At 35.0% G+C, this 22,344-nt stretch overlaps 1 protein-coding gene across 4 annotated transcripts in view; it reads right to left on the bottom strand.

The window, feature by feature from the left end:
• Nucleotides 1-22,344, bottom strand: part of ASCC3 (activating signal cointegrator 1 complex subunit 3) — a 253,479-nt gene that overhangs the window by 121,378 nt on the left and 109,757 nt on the right. For all 4 annotated transcript variants that reach the window (XM_030946651.1, XM_030946649.1, XM_030946650.1 and 1 more), the window contains one exon: nt 7,347-7,481. In XM_030946651.1, coding sequence (XP_030802511.1) covers nt 7,347-7,481 — 135 coding nt within the window. The remainder of the gene's footprint in view (nt 1-7,346; nt 7,482-22,344) is intronic.

Genomic DNA, 22,344 nt, shown 5'->3' on the forward strand with positions numbered 1-22,344 from the left:
GTTTCAAATTATCTTACTAAGCACATTTAGTATTTAATAGGAATTTTGTCAACAATGAAAGGGGGTGCTATAGGCAACACATTATCCCAGAGTTTATCAGAGCATTTCCATGGAGGATTAGTAAGAAAAGGCCTTAAGTCTTGTATTTACAGTGGTTAAATCCATTACTGATTTTAACCTGAATAACTCTGAAAAAGCTGAGAAGCTCTGTACAAAAGCATAAAACCTCTTTCAGTAGTTCCTTGAAGAAAAACATCAGCACCCCTGTCAGCTGTATTTGCAACCTCAGAGATCATTCTAGAAAAAGGTTTGCTAACCCATTTTCCTTGTAGGAGATCCATTACTAATGCAGTGCAGCTTCTGGAAGTAGAACAAATATTCATGAGGTAGCTTTCCAGTAATAAACAGGATGAAACTAAGCATTGTTGCATATCAAGCTGACACTCACGATAGATAAAACAGAATATACAATCAAGCCCATAGATTAGTGGTGGGGGGAAAGTCCATTTTATTTTTTCACAGCATAGCAGAAGACTGTTACTTGTTACATCAGTGTTGTACTATCAGAGTCTGAGAGACAAGAAGTCTGAAATCCTTGGATAAGAGACTGGTTTTCAGAAGTACAGCTGATAACAGAATTCAGTCTATACCATATCGTTTATACCTTCTGATTCATAATAAAAACACTAGAAAATTCCATCAGGCTGTAAACAATACACAGGGCTACACAGAGCATCAAGCTGAAAATAGAACTACAAACTTAAAGCTGTGCAAATACAATTTCTAGAATGACACATAAAAATGTAATTATTATAATAACAAAAATATACATCAAACTTCAAGCGGTTTTCCTTTTTAAAGGTCAGGAAAAGCAAAAGCAAAAAGAAATTTATTGTTTCTGTCAACTTTTTATTTCATTTTACAACAGCTAACACTTAACTTTAATATCTAGGAATACTGCTAAAAAAACTGAAGGCAATATTTTTCTATTGCTCACAATATATCCCTCTGTAAAAAGGCCTCCCCAAAACTGAAGTGTCCATCTGAATAACAATGCTAAATTCCACAGCTCAGGATTCATTAAAACAGTGGAATTGCTGTATACAGAACACATTTTTCTTTAACACCTGAATTTTTAGGATCACATCTTATTGTGAATTTTGTCTCTGACCTTCAAGCAGAACTACTGAATAAAATATCCCATGAAAGAAATACAGAGTGCTTCACTTCCTTCTCTGAGAGACAATTAGCAAATATTTTTCACAAATAAAAAAATATAGTAATTATAAAACAAATAGGAAACTTCAATATGTTTGACATTTATTATAGCCTAATATATTTGAATATATATCCTCATTTTATTTTTATAGTTTTTTTAATGGTATATCAAATATTAGATATGTTATTAGTAAAACAAAAATAAAATTAGGATTGCTCTGAAATAATTAAATGTCAGGCAAATGATTACACATTAAATATTTGATGAATACTCTCTAAAAATTAATTTCTAATAGTTTAAAATTGTTTGACAGATAATTAAGAGGATATGTAATTGCTTTTGGATTTTTAAGGCCAGTAAAGAATACAATGCTTTTAACTATTCTATTTTTTCAGTTCATCCTGTGAAGTAGCCTTTACTTCCATTTGCTGTGTCTAGACTAGAATGGTTTGAGTATTCCTTATTCTTGTAAGTCATATACTGGATTTCAGATGATTCTAAGTATGTTATTTATCCATTACAGCAAAAACTACATACAGAATACAAAATAAGGACTTTATTACATTATCAAGATTATTCTCTGCCAGGTATTGCTAAATTTCATGTCAAATGAAATGGCAAGACTGAATGGCCTGTAGTCTGCTAAATTTGGGAACAGTGCCAATAAACATCCATTTATACAAGATAGCTCTTGTCAGACAAACATGATATTATCATTATGAAGCTTAGATTAATCACTTTGCATCACACAGCAGTGATATAATACAGTTAAACTTCTGTCAGACATTCCATTTATATGATGCAGCATTGGGAATTAAATACTATATAAAATTAATTTCATTTATTAAAGAGATTAAAATCAGGCAATGATGACTGAAGAAATTAATTGTATATAGGAACTTTCACATGACAGAATGTCAATGTCTTCGGAGATCCAATTTGACCTATGGATATTTAATATTTGTACCAGTGATCAAAAATTTAAAATATGAACATGCTGATTAAAGGTATAGTTTGGAAATAGAAACACTCTGAAGGAATGGTAAGTGCTTGCAAGGACAGATCAGTTCCACACCACCCCTTGGCCCACCTACAGATGACCTTGGAGGTTTCAGGAACAAAGAAACCAGGTCATGTTTGGAGTACAGATTTTAAAAAGAACCTAGAAAAGCTCTTAAAAATCGTGTTTTATCATGTTAATACTCAACTTATTGCATAAAATGTATCTGATTTATGGTGTAAGGTTAAGAAATGCTGTACCAGGTCAGACACACAGTCTGTCTAGAGCAATAGCTGCTTTGAACAGCAAATGCCTAAGGAAGAGGAGTGTGAATGCTCTTCCCAGTATAATCTCTTGGCCCCTCTAACTTTGCCACTGAAAGACTTTCTGAGTAGCTTGATCTACCTTTAACAACAATAATTTGCTATTTAAATTAATAAAAACTTTCTCAGGGAAAAGAGATTAAGTCAATGAATGAGCTAGCATAAGATCCTGGGTCTAGAGCACTAGGCAGGCCAATTCAGACATCAAGAATTACACATGTCATGGCTATAAGCATTTTAGAAATTGTTACTGGAGCTCAAACAGAATTTTGTGCCTTGCTGAATTCCCTACATCACATTATAAACATTTCACAACAGCTGGTCCTTCTTGTACACAAAAACTATGAATCCATTAGTGTGTCCCTGCAGTATTTCTACAGCTCTAACTTGTTCTGTTTAGAACCACAGTTGTCTGCAATAACATTTTCTTTTTTTTTTTTTTTTTCCTAACAGTTGTAATGGTAGAAAACTGTACAGATACAATTCCTGATGACAGTCACTTAAGCCTATAAATGTAGGCTTTGTGTGTACACCAATGTGGTGTACACTGAAGTTTGTACCTTAGCCAGTAAACCTCTCCAGCATTAGAATTACCATTGAAGGAGAAAACTGCACTTTCAGGATACCTGAATGCAACATTGTACTTGATTCAGGCACTGCTATTCCAGGCTCTGGTGTCTAATTCCAGGATGGGTTATTGGAAAGAAAGTAGAAAGTTAAGGAAAATAACTAACTTCTTTATACCCAACTTGACTTCACTGTGCCTTGTGTCTTTCTTTATCTGTTACACTTTGAAATCTTTAAAAATACTGGCACTGAAAGTTCCTATGACAAAATACATGACAGTAAAACCCTTTGGTAAGATGCACACACATTACTGCTCTTAATATAGCTACTTCTGTTGGAAATATTTACTGCTAAGAAAGAAAAAGAAAATTTAAATGGAACAGTAATAGTTTTAATAACAACCCACCACATGCTCTAATCACTGAAATCTTTGGTGTACTCATAAGTCTTCATATGTAAGAGTCTTAATTGCTCAGAGAAGTGTTGCTGGCATATTACTCATTTTATGATTATTGATGGCTGTTTATGCACAGTTGCTGCTTTGGCAGACTATATATCTTATTTGATTAGTATCTTTATTGTGCTAACTGTATATAAATAAAAATATGCCTCAAAGATACATGCTGTGACATAATTATTTCAATACAGTACATTTGTATTAGTTTAAACAGCAAGTTTCTGATGAACAGAGAACATAAAACCACAAATTCCCTCAATATCTTGAAAACTGCTTTTGTAGACAATAGTTATTAGGTAACAGAGCCAGAATCAACAAAGTAATTAATTTTTATTGTAAATGAAATGAATATAGCTTTGTTTGTTGAATGGATCCTGAAAGAGATCCATTGATCAATGGAAGTATGTTGGGAAAAGTTACTGGGGATGTTTTGCTACTGATTTCAGTATGACTAGGCCTTCACTCTATTTTTAGTATTCCCATTACTGATTTATTTATATGTGACAGTGAAGGAAACCTTAAGTACACGGCAGTATCTAATTTGTGTAAAATACTAACATCAGTAAGAAAATAATAGTATTTTTCCCCAATATCTAGATCACACTTACATGCACAAGAAGTAAGATAATCCAAATTTACACTCATGTAATATGTGCATATGACATATACTTATCACTGGAAGAATTTAAAGTTCTTCTGTCTCTTCATAGCCATTGCAAGACTCAAGACAGACACAAGAAGGTTATGTGATCCTTGCTTGAGAACACAATTCCCTCTCATTCATTGCTATATGTTGTAGTTTAGGGATGATACTTCCCAATTTACTGCTCCCCACTGAGAGTCTCGAAACCATGCACTGCTTGCTTGCTTCTCCCCCTCCCACAGCCTCCCCTTGTGCTGGAAAGGAGGATGGAGGCAAAAAGGTGAAGATCATGGGTTGAGATAAGAACAATTTACTGGAAACAGCAGAAGGGAAGAAAACAAACAGTAACAGCAACAACACTAATGACACAGGGCACAAGAAAGAGGGGAACAATTCACGTGTGTCTGCTGGAACTGCTGTTACCAGACTACTCTGCTGCACCTACATGACCAAAAGGAGCCCCTCCTGCCCAGAGGACACCCCCTTCCTTCTGCCCCCAGACCCCAGCAATTACGTGAGTTGGTACAGAATAACCTCCAGGTCCCCTCTTGGCTACCAAAAAGATTAACCCAATCCTGGCTGGAACCAGGACACTCTGGTCTTCACACCTTTTCCTTCTTATCTGGTAATAAATTTGGTCTGTTATTGACAGTCACACTTGCTCTTGCTTTCCCAGACAATCATCACCAGCCTGGTTTGTAAGTGCATTTTGCCTCATCTTCCACACTCTTCCTAGGTACTGATTTATAAGAATTTTTAAAATTCTGTTGGGAAAAATTCCATGATTTTGCACATTATATTTTCATGCCTCAAATTTCTCTGTAAGAACACTTGGAAGTGTGTACCATTAGTACTGATCTTGTCTACAGCTTTTCCTGAAAAAGGGATGATGCTTACATTTTCATATTAAAAGAGTAGTATTCCCACACAAGAATTCAAATTATCTTGGGAGTTTGCTTAGAATAACAAGTACATTTCACATAAACCTATATAGTGACAATATTTTACTTGCATTTTTTATAAATAGCATGTAAAGCTTACAATTTAAATACTTACTTTCATTTACCTCTCTCTTTCCCAGTTTCTTCCTCACTTCCTGAATCATGATGCCAAGTCATCACTGTTTTCAGTGGTGTTTTCAGCCTCTCTATTCAAGCCATTTCTTCAGTCCAAAAGCAGAGAGATTTGTCTGATTCATGGCAGCTTCCCAGAAGATTCTAGTGTGTAATTCTCTAAATAAGCCAAAGACTGCTCTCCCAAAGTCCTAAGTCTCACTGTTTACCATCACAACCTTCCTCTGAATACTGAACTCAATCACTACAATGAAATTTGCCATTCATGGAAATGGCTGTCACCAATTCTTGAGCAGCAAAGTAGGGGCCTGGTTGGACTCAAAAGCAGTCCCTAAGCATAGCTTATGAACATCATGGGTGGCTTGAATAATGCCACTATCCCAGATAATGGTTGAAAACGAAGTGGGAAGAATTCTGCTAGCATCCACTAGAGTAAGTCACAACCACTACATCTGCCTGGACAGATAGTCCACAACAGATCTCAGCCAGAACCTCCCTGTCCCTTCCTTCCTGCTGCCACCTAGAAGCAGACAGGAGCTGCACATGTCCAGTTTCACTGTGGGGCTCTGCACAGTCAAAGATCAACCTAATAGAGAACACAACTCCCTCTCCTCCACTTCCCTGTCTGTGCTTTCCAGTTCGGTGCATTTGGTGCACTGCCTCAGAGATGAAATCTACTGCTATTTCCACAAGTAACAAGCATTACAGCACATCAAACCACATTCATATCACACATATTCCAAACAGGTTTAGAACTTTCCTCTGTGACAGTTTTGTGGTTTCCACTGACACAGGAATATGCTTTCTAATTATTTAATCTAATTCAATTAATTAATGAAAAGTAAAACTAATGAAAAGTATCTTTACAGGAGCTGTTTTCACTGACATACACAGTGAGTTGGATGAATACTTCTTTGACAAATATCTCAAAAAATATGCACTGCTGAAATAAGCATAAAAATTTTCTTGATTTCTTTGGCAATAACTTTGACTATCTAAATAAGCACTAGTATTTTCAATAGCTTAGTTTTTTCTTCTATTACCAATAAAAAACTGACATTTTTAATAAATGAAGAGTTTAAGTTTTTTTCCAAGAAATCTAATGAGAAAAGGCTCAGCATCGATTAGTGCTATAGTAGAAACATGGGGTCTTCAAGTTCAAGTTTGATGTTATTTTTATAATACAGCAGATACTAGCATCTACTAGAAAAAGAGGGGCTTTAAAATATGCTATGTTATGAAATATAATGATATCAACCTATAAGAGCATACTTTTAAAATATTTATTATAGCTCTCAGAAGCATCTTGCCAAAAAGAATATAATTTATCCTGATTTCTCCACGTTTCAGAAATCTATGCTCCATTCATAATTACTAAGACTGAATGAATCTTTTCACATTTTCTTCACAGGTATACAATAAAGTAACATATTTATTATAGCTAACAACAGATACAAGAACCTAAAACCCTCAGAAGATTGTAATTCACAGGTAAAAAATACTGAAGAGTTTATAGATATATTTGCCAGTGCAAGAAAGCATCTCCCATATGTATTAAAACTTCTGCAGTAAGTATCTTCTCTATGTTCATGGGGAGAAATTAATTGTGGAAAGAGAAAGAACCTTATTTTTCATGGGATCTTAAAAAGACACTGCTAAATCTAGTCTTTGGCCTTCAGTTGATATCACCAAATATAAATGCCACACACAGCACAGAATTAAGAATTGTTATGGAAATATTATTTCAGCAGATATAATAGCATATTCCTTGAAACTGGTGGTTTAGAGACTTCCTTAGCTGCAAACATGATAGTTACTGTCAAGTAGTGCAAGGTGAACAACACAGTTATCAGCTTTATCTTAACAAACTGGAAATAACAAGACTTTGCTCTTCCTTTACTATTACTCCTGCTCCCCTATTCCATTCAGCAACCTCATATGACTTTTCAAAGCAAAATTCTCCCAGAAGCTCAGAAATGCTGCATCTATTCCCATGCTGGACTGTCTTGTAAAAAATATCAATTCCAAGACTGAAAAGACTACCAGCGTAAATTATTCACTTACCTGTTTTTCAGCTTGTCCATATTCTGACCCTTGGGGTGACAAGAAGTGACAAATATGACCATTGTTTTTTGCTTTTTCTCGAAGAGCCATAGCAGTTCGTACTGTAGCATTTCTAGCATGAACAAACACCATGACCTTTAGACAGAAAGAAACAGGGCCAATGAGAAATAATAAAAAAGGTTTAATCAAATAATGAAAACTCTTTAATTACAAAATATTGCCTATGGGAATGACAAAAACTAGTTAATACATGACATACTGATGAAAACTAACGCCATTCAAAGGCAATTAAAGGATGATCCTGCCTACATTGTTATTTAATATTTTCAAAGAGCTTTTGAGGAGATTGTATTTTTAAAAAATTCTTAAGTCCTTAAAAATAGAGAAAAATTGTTGGCCATAAATACTTCATGTTCACACAGTACTAAGATTAACATTGATGTAGAGAGTTGTGTTATTTGACACATCCTAAATGATCTGGAAACAAATACTGGGCTGATAAACATTCTGATGCTACAACTTGGCTATGTGAGAAAAGAACAACCAATCAAACAGAAGAGAACTACTCTGCAATGCTCACAGTTAAAAGAATATTACCATGGTTAACAGCAGGACCACTAATGCAATGTTCAAAAGCCATGAACACAAACTGTTTGAGAGAAATATTTTTTACTTTTTTTTTTCATGCTGTTGAGAATGTCAAGAGATCTCAAAAAAGAGTTGGAGTCTTTTACCTAAGAACAACTAAAATATTCTTTCTTTCTTTCTTTCTGATTACTGCCTGCCATAATGTATGTCTAGAAACAACCCTGTGGGCTTTAGAAACTTTGATAGTCAGAGGCACTCAGTAGAGACGCTTCAAGAACTGGAATGGCACAGATGGATTGGGACCACATTGAGTTCCCTTTCTCTTCTGCCTATTATACTCAATAAATTTCAGTAAATTCAGCAAGTATAAACAAAAAAACCCCTACACACGTTTCTGCTTTTAGTTAGCAGAGGCTTGGAACAAAACTTCAGTTCTGATTTCTAAAGCTTCTGCCTACATGTATGACAGTCTCTGACACCATTGCAATCATTCATTCAGTAAGACCTTAGTATGCAGACAATAACTAAGAAACAATCATTGTGCAACTGTCCTCTACCCAGAAGCCTTTCTACAGTTCTTATAGACACTTAATTTTCAGATGTGCAGCACTTTTCTTTGATATTTATCTGCCACTGATTTAATAATTCAGAGCTGGATTCATTGGCTTTTATGTGTTAAATGATCACATATCAACACTTGAAAAAATTTCAAGTGATTGCAAAATTGTTGACTAAAAAACCAGAACTTTTCAGACAGACAACAATCTCTGTATATCGTTACATCTTGTAATCTCTGTACATCACAACATGTTTTTAAAGAACCAGCCCTAGCTAAAAATTGACATATAACACCTTGTTGGATGTTTTTTTCCCCAATGAAGTCAGTAAACATTCAAATATACTGTAAGACAGCAATATAGTCTTAGGAGGGTTAATTTAGCCTGTCCTAACTGTGTCAGAGAATATTATATTTCAGTGGCAAAATCTCTGTGCATTACATTATGCAAATAAGTTAGGAAAAGTAATTTAGAATAGAGAGAAGTGGTTCCACAGTTACAAGCTGTGTAATTAGATCTGTACTTTGCAGTTCAAAGCCAGCTCTGGTGTATATAGCCCTGGTGCTGAAAGCATCTGCTGCTGCTCTCCTGAAACCAAAGCTTTTAAATAATAAAAAATATACAAGAAAGGGGAAAGCAAATGTCTCTAGCTAGGTTACCTCCTCAGAATTTTTGCAAAGTATAAAACAAATCAAACCTTTTACTGAAGACTTTGTTTAAAATTCACAGCAGGAACTGCTTGCATTCCCCAAAGAGTTGCATATTCCAGGTTTTAATCTTTATGAAAGATGTTAGTGCATCACCAAAGCACAGAGAAGTGTGCTATTATTACTAAAAATGTATAATCAGGTACTTGAAATACCTTGAAATACATTTCTTTTGCCTTGGACAGCATAGATGCTTGGATTAACTTTTCCTGCTGGAAAATACATATCTCAAACTGACATTCTCTATGATAGCCTTAAAATGTTGCATCATTTTTCTGGGGAAACATGCTGACTCTTTCAGTTATCTTTCCATCTTCCTATTAAAAGTGCTGGTCACCTGAATGCTTGAGTTCAGCAATTCTCTTACTGAACACCTCTGCTCGATGAGAGAAGGCCTAGGTTTTGTCAGCCACTTTGCCTCATACCTTTCAAAGAAACTAAGACTAAAGAATGAATTTATTTAATTCAATGTTGATATTAATTATGTGGTAAAGAAACAAGTATCTATATCTTAGCCTCAAGACACTGTTCGGCTTCACACAGCTAAATCTTATAACGTTCTTTTATGTGGTTCTTGATCTGGGTATTACTTCTACTGAAAATGAACAGTTAGGGATATTGATCAACAGATTAATCTGTCCAAACATCTTCTGCCTTGAGGTCAGCATGAAAACTTCTCCAAGTATTTTACAAAACTCAATTCCTAAAAAAGTTTCAATGCTTTTCCCCAAGGACTGCTAATGACACCTATTTATGTTAAAAACATTTCCCTCCACATCATTAAATGGAACCACCTTACAGACTAAGTAAAACTCTAACATGTAGCCTAATTCTAAAGATTAATAAAACTCTTTTCTCTCATGCTGTGATTTCTCCCAAACTGCCAAGACACAGTTCAAAACTGCAATGCCCAACATTTACAGAATGAAAGTATATTACATCCAAAATATACATGAAAACAACACACAGAGCTCACTAATGGCTCTTGATCAAAAATGATGCTAAATCAGGATATCTTAGATTACCAGATCTAACTGATAGCATAGCAGTGTATAAATGTGATTTCCAATTCCTTTCACCAAGTCCAGTAACTCATGAAGTACTATCCAGAACTAATAACTAAAAAAACAGCAATAAATAAGAAATTTCATAAGTTGACCTATACTAAAGCTTAAAAAGTCTAACTTAGAAATCTTATTTTTGCTTTCAGCAGATTTTGGTATTTTGCATATTAAAGTCTTTCTGCACATTAAACAACACCATGGGAATGGAAAAAGCTGAACAGGCTGTCACTTACTAAGGCAACAAGAGAATTTGAATTTACTTTCTAATTATTTTAATTAATGTTAGTACATCTTGTATTTAAAAGAAATATTGATATAATTTGCATGTGTACTAAGATCTTTTACTACAGAAAACTGAAGGATTACTATGCTGCCTACAAACTAGTGTTAATGAGACATTTTTTATATCCTTGTCTACAAAAAAATCACAATTTAAAGGCAGACTGCATTTACTCATCACATAACATTAAATAATGTGGATTGGAATATATGAATTTTCATTCAAAGTTGAGAAGTCAAATAAAATTAAAGAGAAATATTTAGGAAACTGTGCTGTAGAACAAAGCTGCAAAATACCACACAATATTTTAACAGAAAATATTAATTAATAACAACGAAATATATGTTTCATCAGCTAATCAAAAATGCAAGGTGATATATTTTGAAGTCTTGATAGGTTGCCATTAATCACTCTCTAAATTTTGATTTATTCACTCAAATAAATTACTTCTGATCATCCCTGTTAAAACAAAACCTAGGATTTTTCAAAACAGTCTATATAATCTCATAAAAATCTATTTATCATCACTATTTATCTAACTACCTTTCTATTTTGATATACTAGGTTTTAAGGGGTAATTACTCAACTGTGCAGATATTTTTACTATTGCATTGTGCACTTATTTATTTATCTGCAATAATAGTACTGTTTAGACATGTGCCCTATAATTTCAATTTCTGTATTTTTTTTTAATGTGGAAATTTTTTAATGTATATTTACTTAAAATGTGACTACCCTAGTGAATGCTTTATTGCACAGTCCCATCTAATTTTTTTATTGTTTATGAATCACAGAATTTTTTGAGTTGGAACAGAACTACAAGGATTATCAAAGTCCTTCTCCTGGCTTGGCACGGGAAAACCCCAAGAATCCCACCATGTGCCCAAGAGCACTGTCCAAATTCTTTTTGAATTCTGTCAGGCTGGTGCTGTGACCACTTCCCTGGGGAGCCTGTTCCAGTGCCCAAGCACTCTCTGGGTGAAAAATATTTTTCTAATGTCCAACCTAAACCTCCCCCAGCTCATCTTCATGCCATTCATGAAATTATGTAAAGGGTTCTGGTAGGGACATTACAGTGGAAGTTCTTTATTTTCTTCCTATTGGCCCTTTCATTTTGCCTTGTGTGTTTTACATCTATCCATAAAAAATGCTCTATTACACAAATTTTGAGATACTATCATATTTCTTATTCTTAATTTTTATTTCTCTTACAGTAAGGGTATGACTAAGGATCAGTATGATCTTTCCCATTTGCCCCAGGGACTCTGGGATTCCTAGGCAAATCTCACTAGCAAGACCAAGGCAAAGAGGACATTGAATAGCTCGGTGTTACAGATATTTCATTTCACAAGGTTTGCTGCCCCATTCAATAAAGAGCCATCATTTTCCTTAGCTGCCTTCCTGCTGCTGCTGTACTTGTGGAAGCCCCTCTTGCTGCCCTTCACACACCTTGCCAGATTCACTTTCAAACAGAGTTTGGCTTTCCTAATCCTATTTCTGCATGGTTGGACAGTGGTTTTATATTACTCCTAGGTCTTCTGTCTCTGCTTTACCCTCCTGTCTGCTTCCTTATCATGTTTGCCAGGAGTTTCTTTCTCATCCACACTTGCCTTGGGCCATTTGCTTGATTTTCTGCACATCAGGATGGACTGTTCTTGAGCTTGGAAGATCTGATACCTGAAAATCCCCTAGCTGTTCCAGACCACCTGTCATAGGATTCTTTCAAGATTTCTGAAAAGGACAAAGTGTTCTCATGCAGCCCAGGACAGTGCAGCTTTTTGCCTTGTTCCCATCATTAAAATCTAGAACTCCACCATCTCATTGTCACTGCAGCCAAAACATTTCCCAGCATTCAGATCCCCAACCTGTCTTGCCCTTTTTGTAAATACAAGGTACAGCACAGCATCAACCTTCACCAGCTCCTCAATCATCTGTGTTGGGAAATTGTCATCAACACACTCCAGAAACTTACTGGATTGCTTTTGCTCTGCTGTGCTGTCTCTCCAGCAGACATTGCAGTGGTAAAGTCTCCCTAGAAGACCAGGGACTACAAACATGAGGCTTCTTCTAGTTGTCTGAAGAAGGCCTCATTTACTTTATTCCTGAGCAGTGTCTGTAGCAAAATCAACATTGCTTATGTCTATCTATTGGCTAATCCTCCTCCTAAACTCCCAGCTGGCTCATCATCCATCCCTAGGCAGAGCTCCAGGTACCCCTGCTGTGCTCTCACACACAAGCTTCTTGCTGCCCTAACCTTGACCTTGCTCAAGATTCTGTTTCCATCCATTGCAGCACTCAGTCATGTGAGGCACAACATCACATCTCTGATCTCAATAACATCTTAGCTCAGCAATTAGGGATGCAAATCCCTAATTTCTCCCTTTTGTTCCATATGCTGCATGTAGCAATACACAGGCATTGCAGAGAGGCACTCAGCTATGCCCGTGTAAAACAGAACATTGTGTCCTCTGCCACTATATAGAACTGAAAGATACAGGGGTTTGCTGTCATTTCCAGGCTATGGATATATGGATGTATTTCAAGGTTATGGATAAAACAGTTATGGACTTTAAGTGACACTAAGCCTCTAGCATTAAAATAGGAAACTCCCATGACATCAAACTTTTACATTGGAGAACAGCCAGTGTTCACACAGCAGTACTTATGGGAGGATGATTCAAGTGAAAATTACTTGCCCACATGAAACTTGACAACTTTGCCTTTAAACAACAGTTATATACATTTTCCACTAAAGAAAACCTGTTTCAGAACACTATAATAGGATCTGTGCTATCTTCCATTTGTAGCGTTAGCCAAATATATCACAAACTGCAGAGGAAAAATGAATAGAGTGAAAATTAAAGCAGAGGGTGAATTAAAAATAAGACAAACAAACAATACTTTACTGACTTCTACAGGTAGTAGAAATTATTCTGAATTTTAATTGACAGGATAGAAATAGAAATAGCAATAACTATTCTTGTATAGAAAATTAAGCAAGAATAGCTAGTCTATTACTATGCAAATATATGTCATTAGGCAGTTAACAATTGCATTTTTGCAGATGCCAATGGACTTGAATGACAATTATTATTCAAAATTATAAGCAGCTTTTCACTGTATCTTTTTTTAGAAAAACAAGATCATGCAATAATTTGTTTCAAGCATTTCACTTTGTCCTGTTTTGACACTAACTATTTTGACTTTGTATAACAAAATATGTTTCTGTTGTATAATAAACTATATTTTCAACGAATATCACTCTAGATTAAGAGTTGTCATGTTCACCATGTCTCTTATGTTTTCAAACCTATACTCACATGTCTAACATTCATAATATGCAAAAATGACCCAGGAGTCAGTAGTCATAAGCAGATTCTATTCAGCTTTACTGAAGGAAGGGAACATAGAAGATACTCGAGAAATCTTTATATCTATTCCCGTTACTTTTACTTAAGCAAAAAAAGATTAAGAAAGTTGCCATGTTGCCAGTTGCCACCTCTATCTTCTGGTTTTGGTAACATAAACCTCCTAAACAACTAAAAGAACATGACTAAAAGTCATGATTTCTAATTTATTTTTTATCAGCACTGATTTAAAGACAGACCTTTATCCAGATTTTTGCTCCTAACCAACAGGTTTTCTATATCATCAGAAAAATAAAGAACTGCTTTCAATGACAAGCAGTGTTTTTCACATGAAACTTACTAAGTTATGAAGAACTTAAATGATGCATTTATTGTTAATGGTAATAAACTGTGCTTGAACAAATTGAATCTTGCTCCTAAACCCACATGCTACATACCTAGCATACCGTATCAAAATATCGTAGCCTAAATAAGAGTATCATAAATACCTCATGATTAAAAGGCATGCAATTATCCAAATGTAATATATTCTGGAATCACCTTTTCAGTAGCCACAAAGAAAACTCTCAACTCCACAGAATTACATAAATGAGAAACTTCATAGTCTCGAAAGTGATTAGAAGTATAAAGCAAATTTCCTGATGCAACTTAGTGAAAATTTATTTACCATCCTCATGGATTCCTCAAAATGCTTTATTTTCTACAGCAACCTATGTTTCTGTGTATTTCTAATTGAAACCCATCAAAGACATTACCATTGGATTCTCAGGTTACACCTGTTAAAAGGACTGTGACAGGCATAAGGTCTTGGTGGACAGTAGCTGCCTTGGTGATAATTTACAGATGTTATGACAAAAAATCAGATATTTTATTTATATAGTTGATATTATGATGATAAATTAAGCATACAGATCTATTTCTTTCAGAGCTACAGGGCAGGAATTTTCAAAAGCTTTGAACCACTGACAATGCTCAATGTATCTTTTGGAGTATTTAACCTTGCCATTGAATTCTCACTGAAATATAACGTGCAGCTGACAGAAATGCACAGATTTAACTTCCCACAATCTTCTAGACTGCTAATGTTCTGCAATGTCATATCTGAAAAACAGCTTTTAACACAGAGCTACTAAAACTCATCATATATGGCTGCAAGTTTGGTCAAACTTGCTTTTGGCACACTTGCATGCAGTAAATCTGCAACTCAACACTTAGGTCACCCACAAGAGGCCAGCTGGCTCAGAATGCAACTATCAGTTACTTAATTTAAATAAAATTTTAGGCTATGAGAAGTTGCTCATCTGGAATTAAATTTGACTTTTTTTTTTGTTTTAATGATTCAATGCAAATTCATAATATCAGAAGAAGAATAATTCTAAACAGTAGACCTCGCTACCTCAGCTGTAATTACCAATACCAACAACACTGTGTAGCTGTGCAGGACTGCAGACATAAACTGAACACCTCATGTACTCATAATTAACAAGTAAATATTAAATTGGTGTTTCTGGTCTACATAAATTCATTGTGAACACCTGAGTACACATATACAGACAAACTATTATATAAATACAAATGTACATGCAAAAATTAGCATACTGCATAGAAACATTGCACATAAACATTTAGAAGGCTCCCTAATTGAAGAATTATGGGGTTTTATACACATAACATGTTATGGCATCCATTTCCAGCAATTTCCTCAGTGTTTCATAAAGGCAGCTGACAAGGTATATGTTGAAAGTCAAATGTATTTGGCCAGAAAATATAGAGAAAAATAATACATACATATCATTTGACAATAACATGAAACATCTGGTATAAAGCACTTTTTGAAGTGCACAGCACATCAATATACTATTTTCAATTAAACTAAGAAACAAAATTTCATTTAAACAGGTAGAAGATTATATTAACTATAATATCCTTAAAGTTGAAAAGGCAGTTATTGTGGAAATGAAGAGCATAAATAAATGATGAAGAGGCAGAACATAAAAATAGTGCACCATCACTGAATTACTTTGTGATTTTGTTAAAGAAACCTCACGTAGAAATGGGCCCTAATTGTGCAAAAACTGCAAAAGAAAATGATCCAAAACCTCAATTCTTCATTTAATCAGCTGACAGAGAAATAACATTTAAAATCAGTCATAATTTAGTTATCCTGTCAGGTCACTTTACCTTCTGTATTTGTCTATTTTTATTCATACATGTGCACACATATAAATGTAGAAGCAATATATACATATATATATATGCAAATAAGCTACACCAGATGATGAAAGAGAAACAATCTGTGCAGATACAGAGACACAAAAACTCAGGCTGAAATACCCTTTAAGCACTAAAACGAAAATCTAGAAAACAACCCCAATCTAGATGAAGAATACATGTTAATAAACTCTGAAAATTCTCAGACTTATTTGTCCAAAGCATGCTATAAATACTATTTCACCGAGGAAAAAAATACTGGGACAAGCTTAATTCTCAAGGTACTAAGTCCCAGAAAGACCTCTGAAGAAAATAATGTTTTATTAAATCTTATCTCAAGACATGGCTATAAAAGCATTGTCAACAGCTCCAGTAACTAAGCTTATTAAACTTTTATCTTCACATGGCTTCTGCAGCCAAATAACAGCTGGAAAACTGATAATAAAGAAATTTAATCCATCATTTTTACGGATGAAATTAATACCTGTCAAATTCACTGCTGACAATTTAATATAATAGATTTAAATTAACTACTCTGTTTCTTTTTTAGTTTAAGATAGCACAGAAAAACAAGATGACACTTCTGAGTACTGCAAAGTTCAAGTCAATTTTTGTACATAGAGAACAATTACAGATGAAGTGAATGCTTTATGTGCAATATGCATCACAGAACCAGTTCTGACTATTTAAGTTTGAGTACAATTTGTTTCTGACCTGAGACAACAAAACTCCTGATTTGAAAGAGTAAACTATTAAAAATCTGTGCAAGGTGACACTTAGAAATTATTCCAAACCTTTAAAAAAATTATTGCACCTCAAAATGATTTCTAATGAACTAAATGTGGACCAGTAGTGTAAGACAACATTTTAATTAAGAACATAAATTCTAATTAATGAAGCAATCTTGATCTCCAGAAAACTGTGTAGTAACCACCCAACGCATAGACTAATTAAAAAGGTTACAACTATACATGGCTCTATTCTGCACATTCATTTAATTTTAATAGATAGAAGGTAAAAGCTCATGACAGGTAAATCAGATGCAGTTGAGACAATACTACAAAAGCAGAAGAGAACACAGTCCAGCCAAACCTAAAAAACTAGCTCAAATGAGAAGAGTAAAAGCTCAGAAACTAACAATGTACTTCAAAAAGCACTTTCTTCAAAAGGTTAAAAAAACTGAACTGAAAATGGGAAGTGAAATCACCACTCACAGTGCCTCAACAAGAACAGATGGTTTGTATAAAGCTGACCATTGTTACTTTTCATCCACATTTTTCATCCCAGTAGTGAGATTTCTAGCATGTTAATTCAAAAAAGGGTTGTTGTATCTCTACTGGCTTGCAGTTATTAGCTTTAGTTAAGTGGAGTTGTTGCTAATTTTGTGCAATTACTACTACTGCATTCCCTTTGTGATGTTGTGTTGAGGCTTTCAATACCATACAGCATTTCAAAAATCCAAGTTCTTTGCAACAATTTGACATCTTTCCCCACTAGAAAAGCTGTTCCTTGCATAATGAAACCACTTCTTGCAAAGCCATGATGTGTCCTCAGTTTTTATGTACTGACACCTTGAACCATAAACAGCTGGGGAATGAGAAGCTCAGAAAGGTGTCAGAGCTCCTACAGAACAGCCAGTTTTTGCTATGAACTGAAAACAGCAAGCTCAGTGAGAAAATGAACTTTCAAGGAATTACAGAAAAAGCTGAGCCAGAAGGCACAGTCATGGATCGTCAAGTTCAGCTCCTGGAGTTTCCCAGTATACCAGAACTAGTGAAAGAAAAGATACTGTCATGTCAGACTTACACAGAAAAGTCCCAAAAGCAAAGGGAAAATAGGAATTATTGTCTTAAAAAGGAAAAGAGGTTTCAGAAGATAAGAGAAAGCCAAGGACACTCCAAGATAAAAACTGTCATAAACAGACAAAATGGCAAAGGAGCAAAGTGGATTGGATATGGAACCAGGACTGAAACTTAGATACCTGTGACTGAAGATGAGTAACAGAGTATTGAAAGTCAGCAAAGAAAGCCATACAGGAGAATAAGGTGCAGAGAGAAAATCTAAGAGACCTGCTGAAACAACACCAAGGGCTAAGAAAACACAGGACTTCTTTTGAAGGTTTAAGTAGTATCAAAGAGAATCACTTATAAGAAAAAAATAACAAAAAAATGGAAAAACAAAAGAGATGCATAGTCTGAGGAGAGTGGCAAAAGAAGAATTTTATGACTGAAGTTTGAGGAAGAACCTACTTCAAAAGCTTTCAAGGACATCAGCAACAACTCTTTTAATTGATAGTACAAGAAATTTATGGGATTTTTTGCTTGAAAGAATTTCAGACCAAAAAAAAAAGGAAAGAAAAAAAGGAAAGATAGCAAATATTAAGGTTCTGACAAACTCATAACAGCAAAAATATTTAAGAGGTGATGGGGGCAATGGGAGAAATGTGAGATCATCTCCTGGTAACCAAGCTAATGAGATAAACCAGCAAAGACTCAGTAACAGGAGGAGACATAATGGATGTGAATTTATGAGTCAAAGTGAAAAATAGTTAACTCCCTAGGATACTAACTTAAACAACTTAAACAACTGAACCTTGAGAGCAGCAGTTTAATATATTAGATAAAGGAATTTAACATGAAATCAAAATTTACATTATATGTTTTAGAGGAATACCCAAAATCTTAAACATACTATGTTATTTCTCAAAACTCCTAAAAATTTCTCAAATTTCTCAAATCATAACATGACATGGGTGTCAAGTTATTGTCATAAATTGTTGATAAATACAGTATGATATGCATTATCCTAAACTGCTGTTGGAAAGAAAAGATTAAAAGTGGAAGAATGGTGAGGAGGATGGTAGATTCACTCAAGTGACCTTGCAGCTGGGATTGCCTAGGCCTGGAGATTAACAGTATGGGAAATCTCATATATTATGTTTTCTGCTGTTTATCCTCTGTTTTGAGAAGTAGAATATCTTTGTTGACATAACATAGTTGTTCACAGAGACTTGGAGGCACTCTCATGGATAAGCCTGAGACTGCTGTCCTGAGAGAGAGATTGAAGCTCAGAAATCATACAAAGCACATGAAGAGCACAGCAGGGTGGTACAATATGTGGTAAATGGGTGCAAACAGCAGCCCCACTGCCCATCAGAAGGGCTGAGCCTGGCAGTGCCTGTGCTGCCCCTCCTGTGTCTCTGCTGCCCAGGTGCTGCTTCAGGGTCCTCCAGTCAGTGAGGCAATGAAAAAAATTAAATCTTCACATTTCAGCCTGGGTTTGTGATTGTTCTGGCCACCTGCCTGTGTCAACACACACCCAGCCAGTAATGTAATGTTTCAGTTTATTATAAAAATTATGCTGGCACGTGCACTCTTCAGTCACCCTCTTTGCTGATCTCATGAGATTCTCCACAGGCTGTCTCAGAAAGGTGCTACTTGCACCCCTGAACTTGTTGCCATTAGATGCCCTTCTCACAGGGCTGTAAAATGAGATTTTTTTTCAGCTTTCTATCTGAAATAATTCTTTTGGTTGATGTGGCCCACTACTGGTGACTGTCTGAAAAAATACAGCTGTAATAACACTGAGGAATGATAACTTTCAGTCCCCTAGCCTTCACCTAGATTTAAGTGAAGAGCATCCTGGAAGAGAAATGCTGGAAAAATACTCCACCTGCAACTGAGCATGGAGTCATATTTTCTGAAAAAGGGTGCACCATTTCTTTTTTCTTAATTTAAAGTATCTTTGGTTTATTAAGAGGTAGAAATAAAACTCTGACAGTGCAAGTTAGTCCAGGAAGATCTGACATCTTTTTAGATTATATCAGAACATAGCAAATTTAAAGTATGACATGAAAACAAATATTCACCAACTAATATCAAGCATGGAAGGACAGTCCCAGAAAAGCAGACTTAAGAGCACCAGAGGTTCTCACTTAAAGCTGTCTTAGGAGGTAGGATCTGCCAGAGAAAACTTCCAACAGATTTCTATACTGTTAGCAATCCTTCCAAATGAGCACACTGATTTAAAAGTACTTGGAAACCTTTGGGACATTTTCTGATCTTTTTTAGTCACAACAGGAAGTTTCTGTAACAAAAACCCCAGAAAAGTCTGTAGGGCAAGCCATTTATCAAACTTCCTCAAGTTAAACAAGAAGAGAATTGTGCTGTAAGACAAATGTTATTGTTTCAGTTGCATTTGGTAATTCAAAGTGAAGCCTACAAATGAGATATCTCATTAGTTTGAGCAGATGGATCAAAATTAAAGACTGAATCACCAATTCTTAATTTCCCAGTAGCCAGGAAGAGCTGGAAGTCTTGCAGAGGATGAATGTTGAAAAATTAACATAAAAAGCTTCTCTCCATCTGTCAAAACACATGCCTATAGAATGCAACTACTCCTACCAACCTTAGCCTTAAAAAATGAAAATACATGTCCATCTAATAAAAACACATGGACAGGTAACTCTAGCCAAACATCACACTGCAACCTACAATATGACAGTGACACATCAGCATGAATTCCATAAGAGTAAATTATTTAGTTCTGCTATGATAGCATTCTTTGAGAATGAACAGAACAATAGATAAACAATGCTGAATTTAATTCATTAAGACATTCCAAAGACTCTGGTCAAGAATCTTAAAAGAGACAACATTGTGAAAACTTGATGGCCACAGGAAGATCTACATTAACTCAAGCAACTTTAGTGAGGGAAAGTTTTAGGCTCTCTGGAGCATTGCTAATGAGATCTGTGTCTGTCATACATTATTGCCTGAATAGGTATAAAATCTCAACCATGTCCTGAATGTCATACAGATACACAACACTTATGGAAATTTTTTCTTAAGTATTTGGGGGGAAGAGGTGAAAACATCTTTTTAAGAAATGTATTTAGAAGCAACCACAGTTTTGTTAAAGAGCATATGAAGTTTGCACTATGTAATGTTAATAAATACAAGTTTTTCAGATAACATAAGCTAAGAAAGGTAACAGAGCATGATGATAACAGACTATGGTGAAGGTGGACACAAGGTGATGGGTTTCTGGAAAGCTAGAAAATCAAAGGGCATTCTCAAAACTGTGAAAAGACACTGAAGAAAACCTTTCTAGTGTAGTATTAATCATATTTGCTCACAATATTCATCTTCCGCTATGGGGTAGGCATCTCAGTGCAAACGATATCTACATGACCTTTTTTTTTTTTCCACTTTTTAAACATCTGCAGTTGGTCTAATGATTAGATAGATCATTTGTCATAGCAGACTCATTAAATGGAAAACTTGAATTTTTCATGTGGTACAGTACTACATATTATAATTAGACAATGAGCTGATGTGCTTGATTCTGCATGGTCAAAGCCTGTATACTGGCACTTGTATATAATTAATGTCAGGTTCTGACATTTTGTTTAATAAATATCAAGACCAATAAGAATTAAAGAGTCCCAAGAAAAGTCCAGTGTAACTGGTTGCTATTTAGATGTTCTAAATGAGAGTTCTGCAACACAGCAGAATGAACACTTTGAAACAAAGAAAATTTACAGCCATATCAATCAAATTAACCAAAGTGTTCTGAAATCAAACCAGCATTTACATAGCAAGAGAAACCACACTTCTGCTTTGTCCAAAATTACACTTATATGGCTGTTGGTTTGAAATACAATTTTCAGAAACTGTGATCAGCAACAGTTCGCTGAAACTGTAATATTAAGTAGACTACAGTTCTCTTCACCTCTTAAAACTGCAGCTCATGCCTTAAAACAAAACACTCATGCATTCAGCTGCTAGCGCAAGAAACAAAACTATTCTCAAGAAAAGCTACAAAACCATCTCCTACTAGAATTGAACAACTTACTGTATTTGAATATTTTCAAATAATATCATATATGTTTGCAGTCACTTTTTTCCTCAGTGTGAAGAAAAGAGAGGGGAAGAAAGGTGCAGTAAATATGCCAAAACAGCCTACAGACTCCCTGCTGGGAATCAAAGATACATTACTTAGATACTACTGATTTAAAGACTCTGCCACTTGCACTTCAGCAAGTGAAAATAAACAAAATCAAAACAAGAAATGAAAGATAAGAAAATAAATACACTTCAGAGTTAGGAATTTGGCAATGTATTTGCATAATCGACAATGAGGAGAACCCGAACAAAAGTTCCCTTGGTGCTGCTAAAAAATTTAATTAACAGTCTTCACTCAGGAAAATAACAATATTTCC

This window comes from Camarhynchus parvulus, chromosome 3, assembly GCF_901933205.1.
Source record: "Camarhynchus parvulus chromosome 3, STF_HiC, whole genome shotgun sequence".
Classification (NCBI taxonomy): Eukaryota; Metazoa; Chordata; class Aves; order Passeriformes; family Thraupidae; genus Camarhynchus; species Camarhynchus parvulus.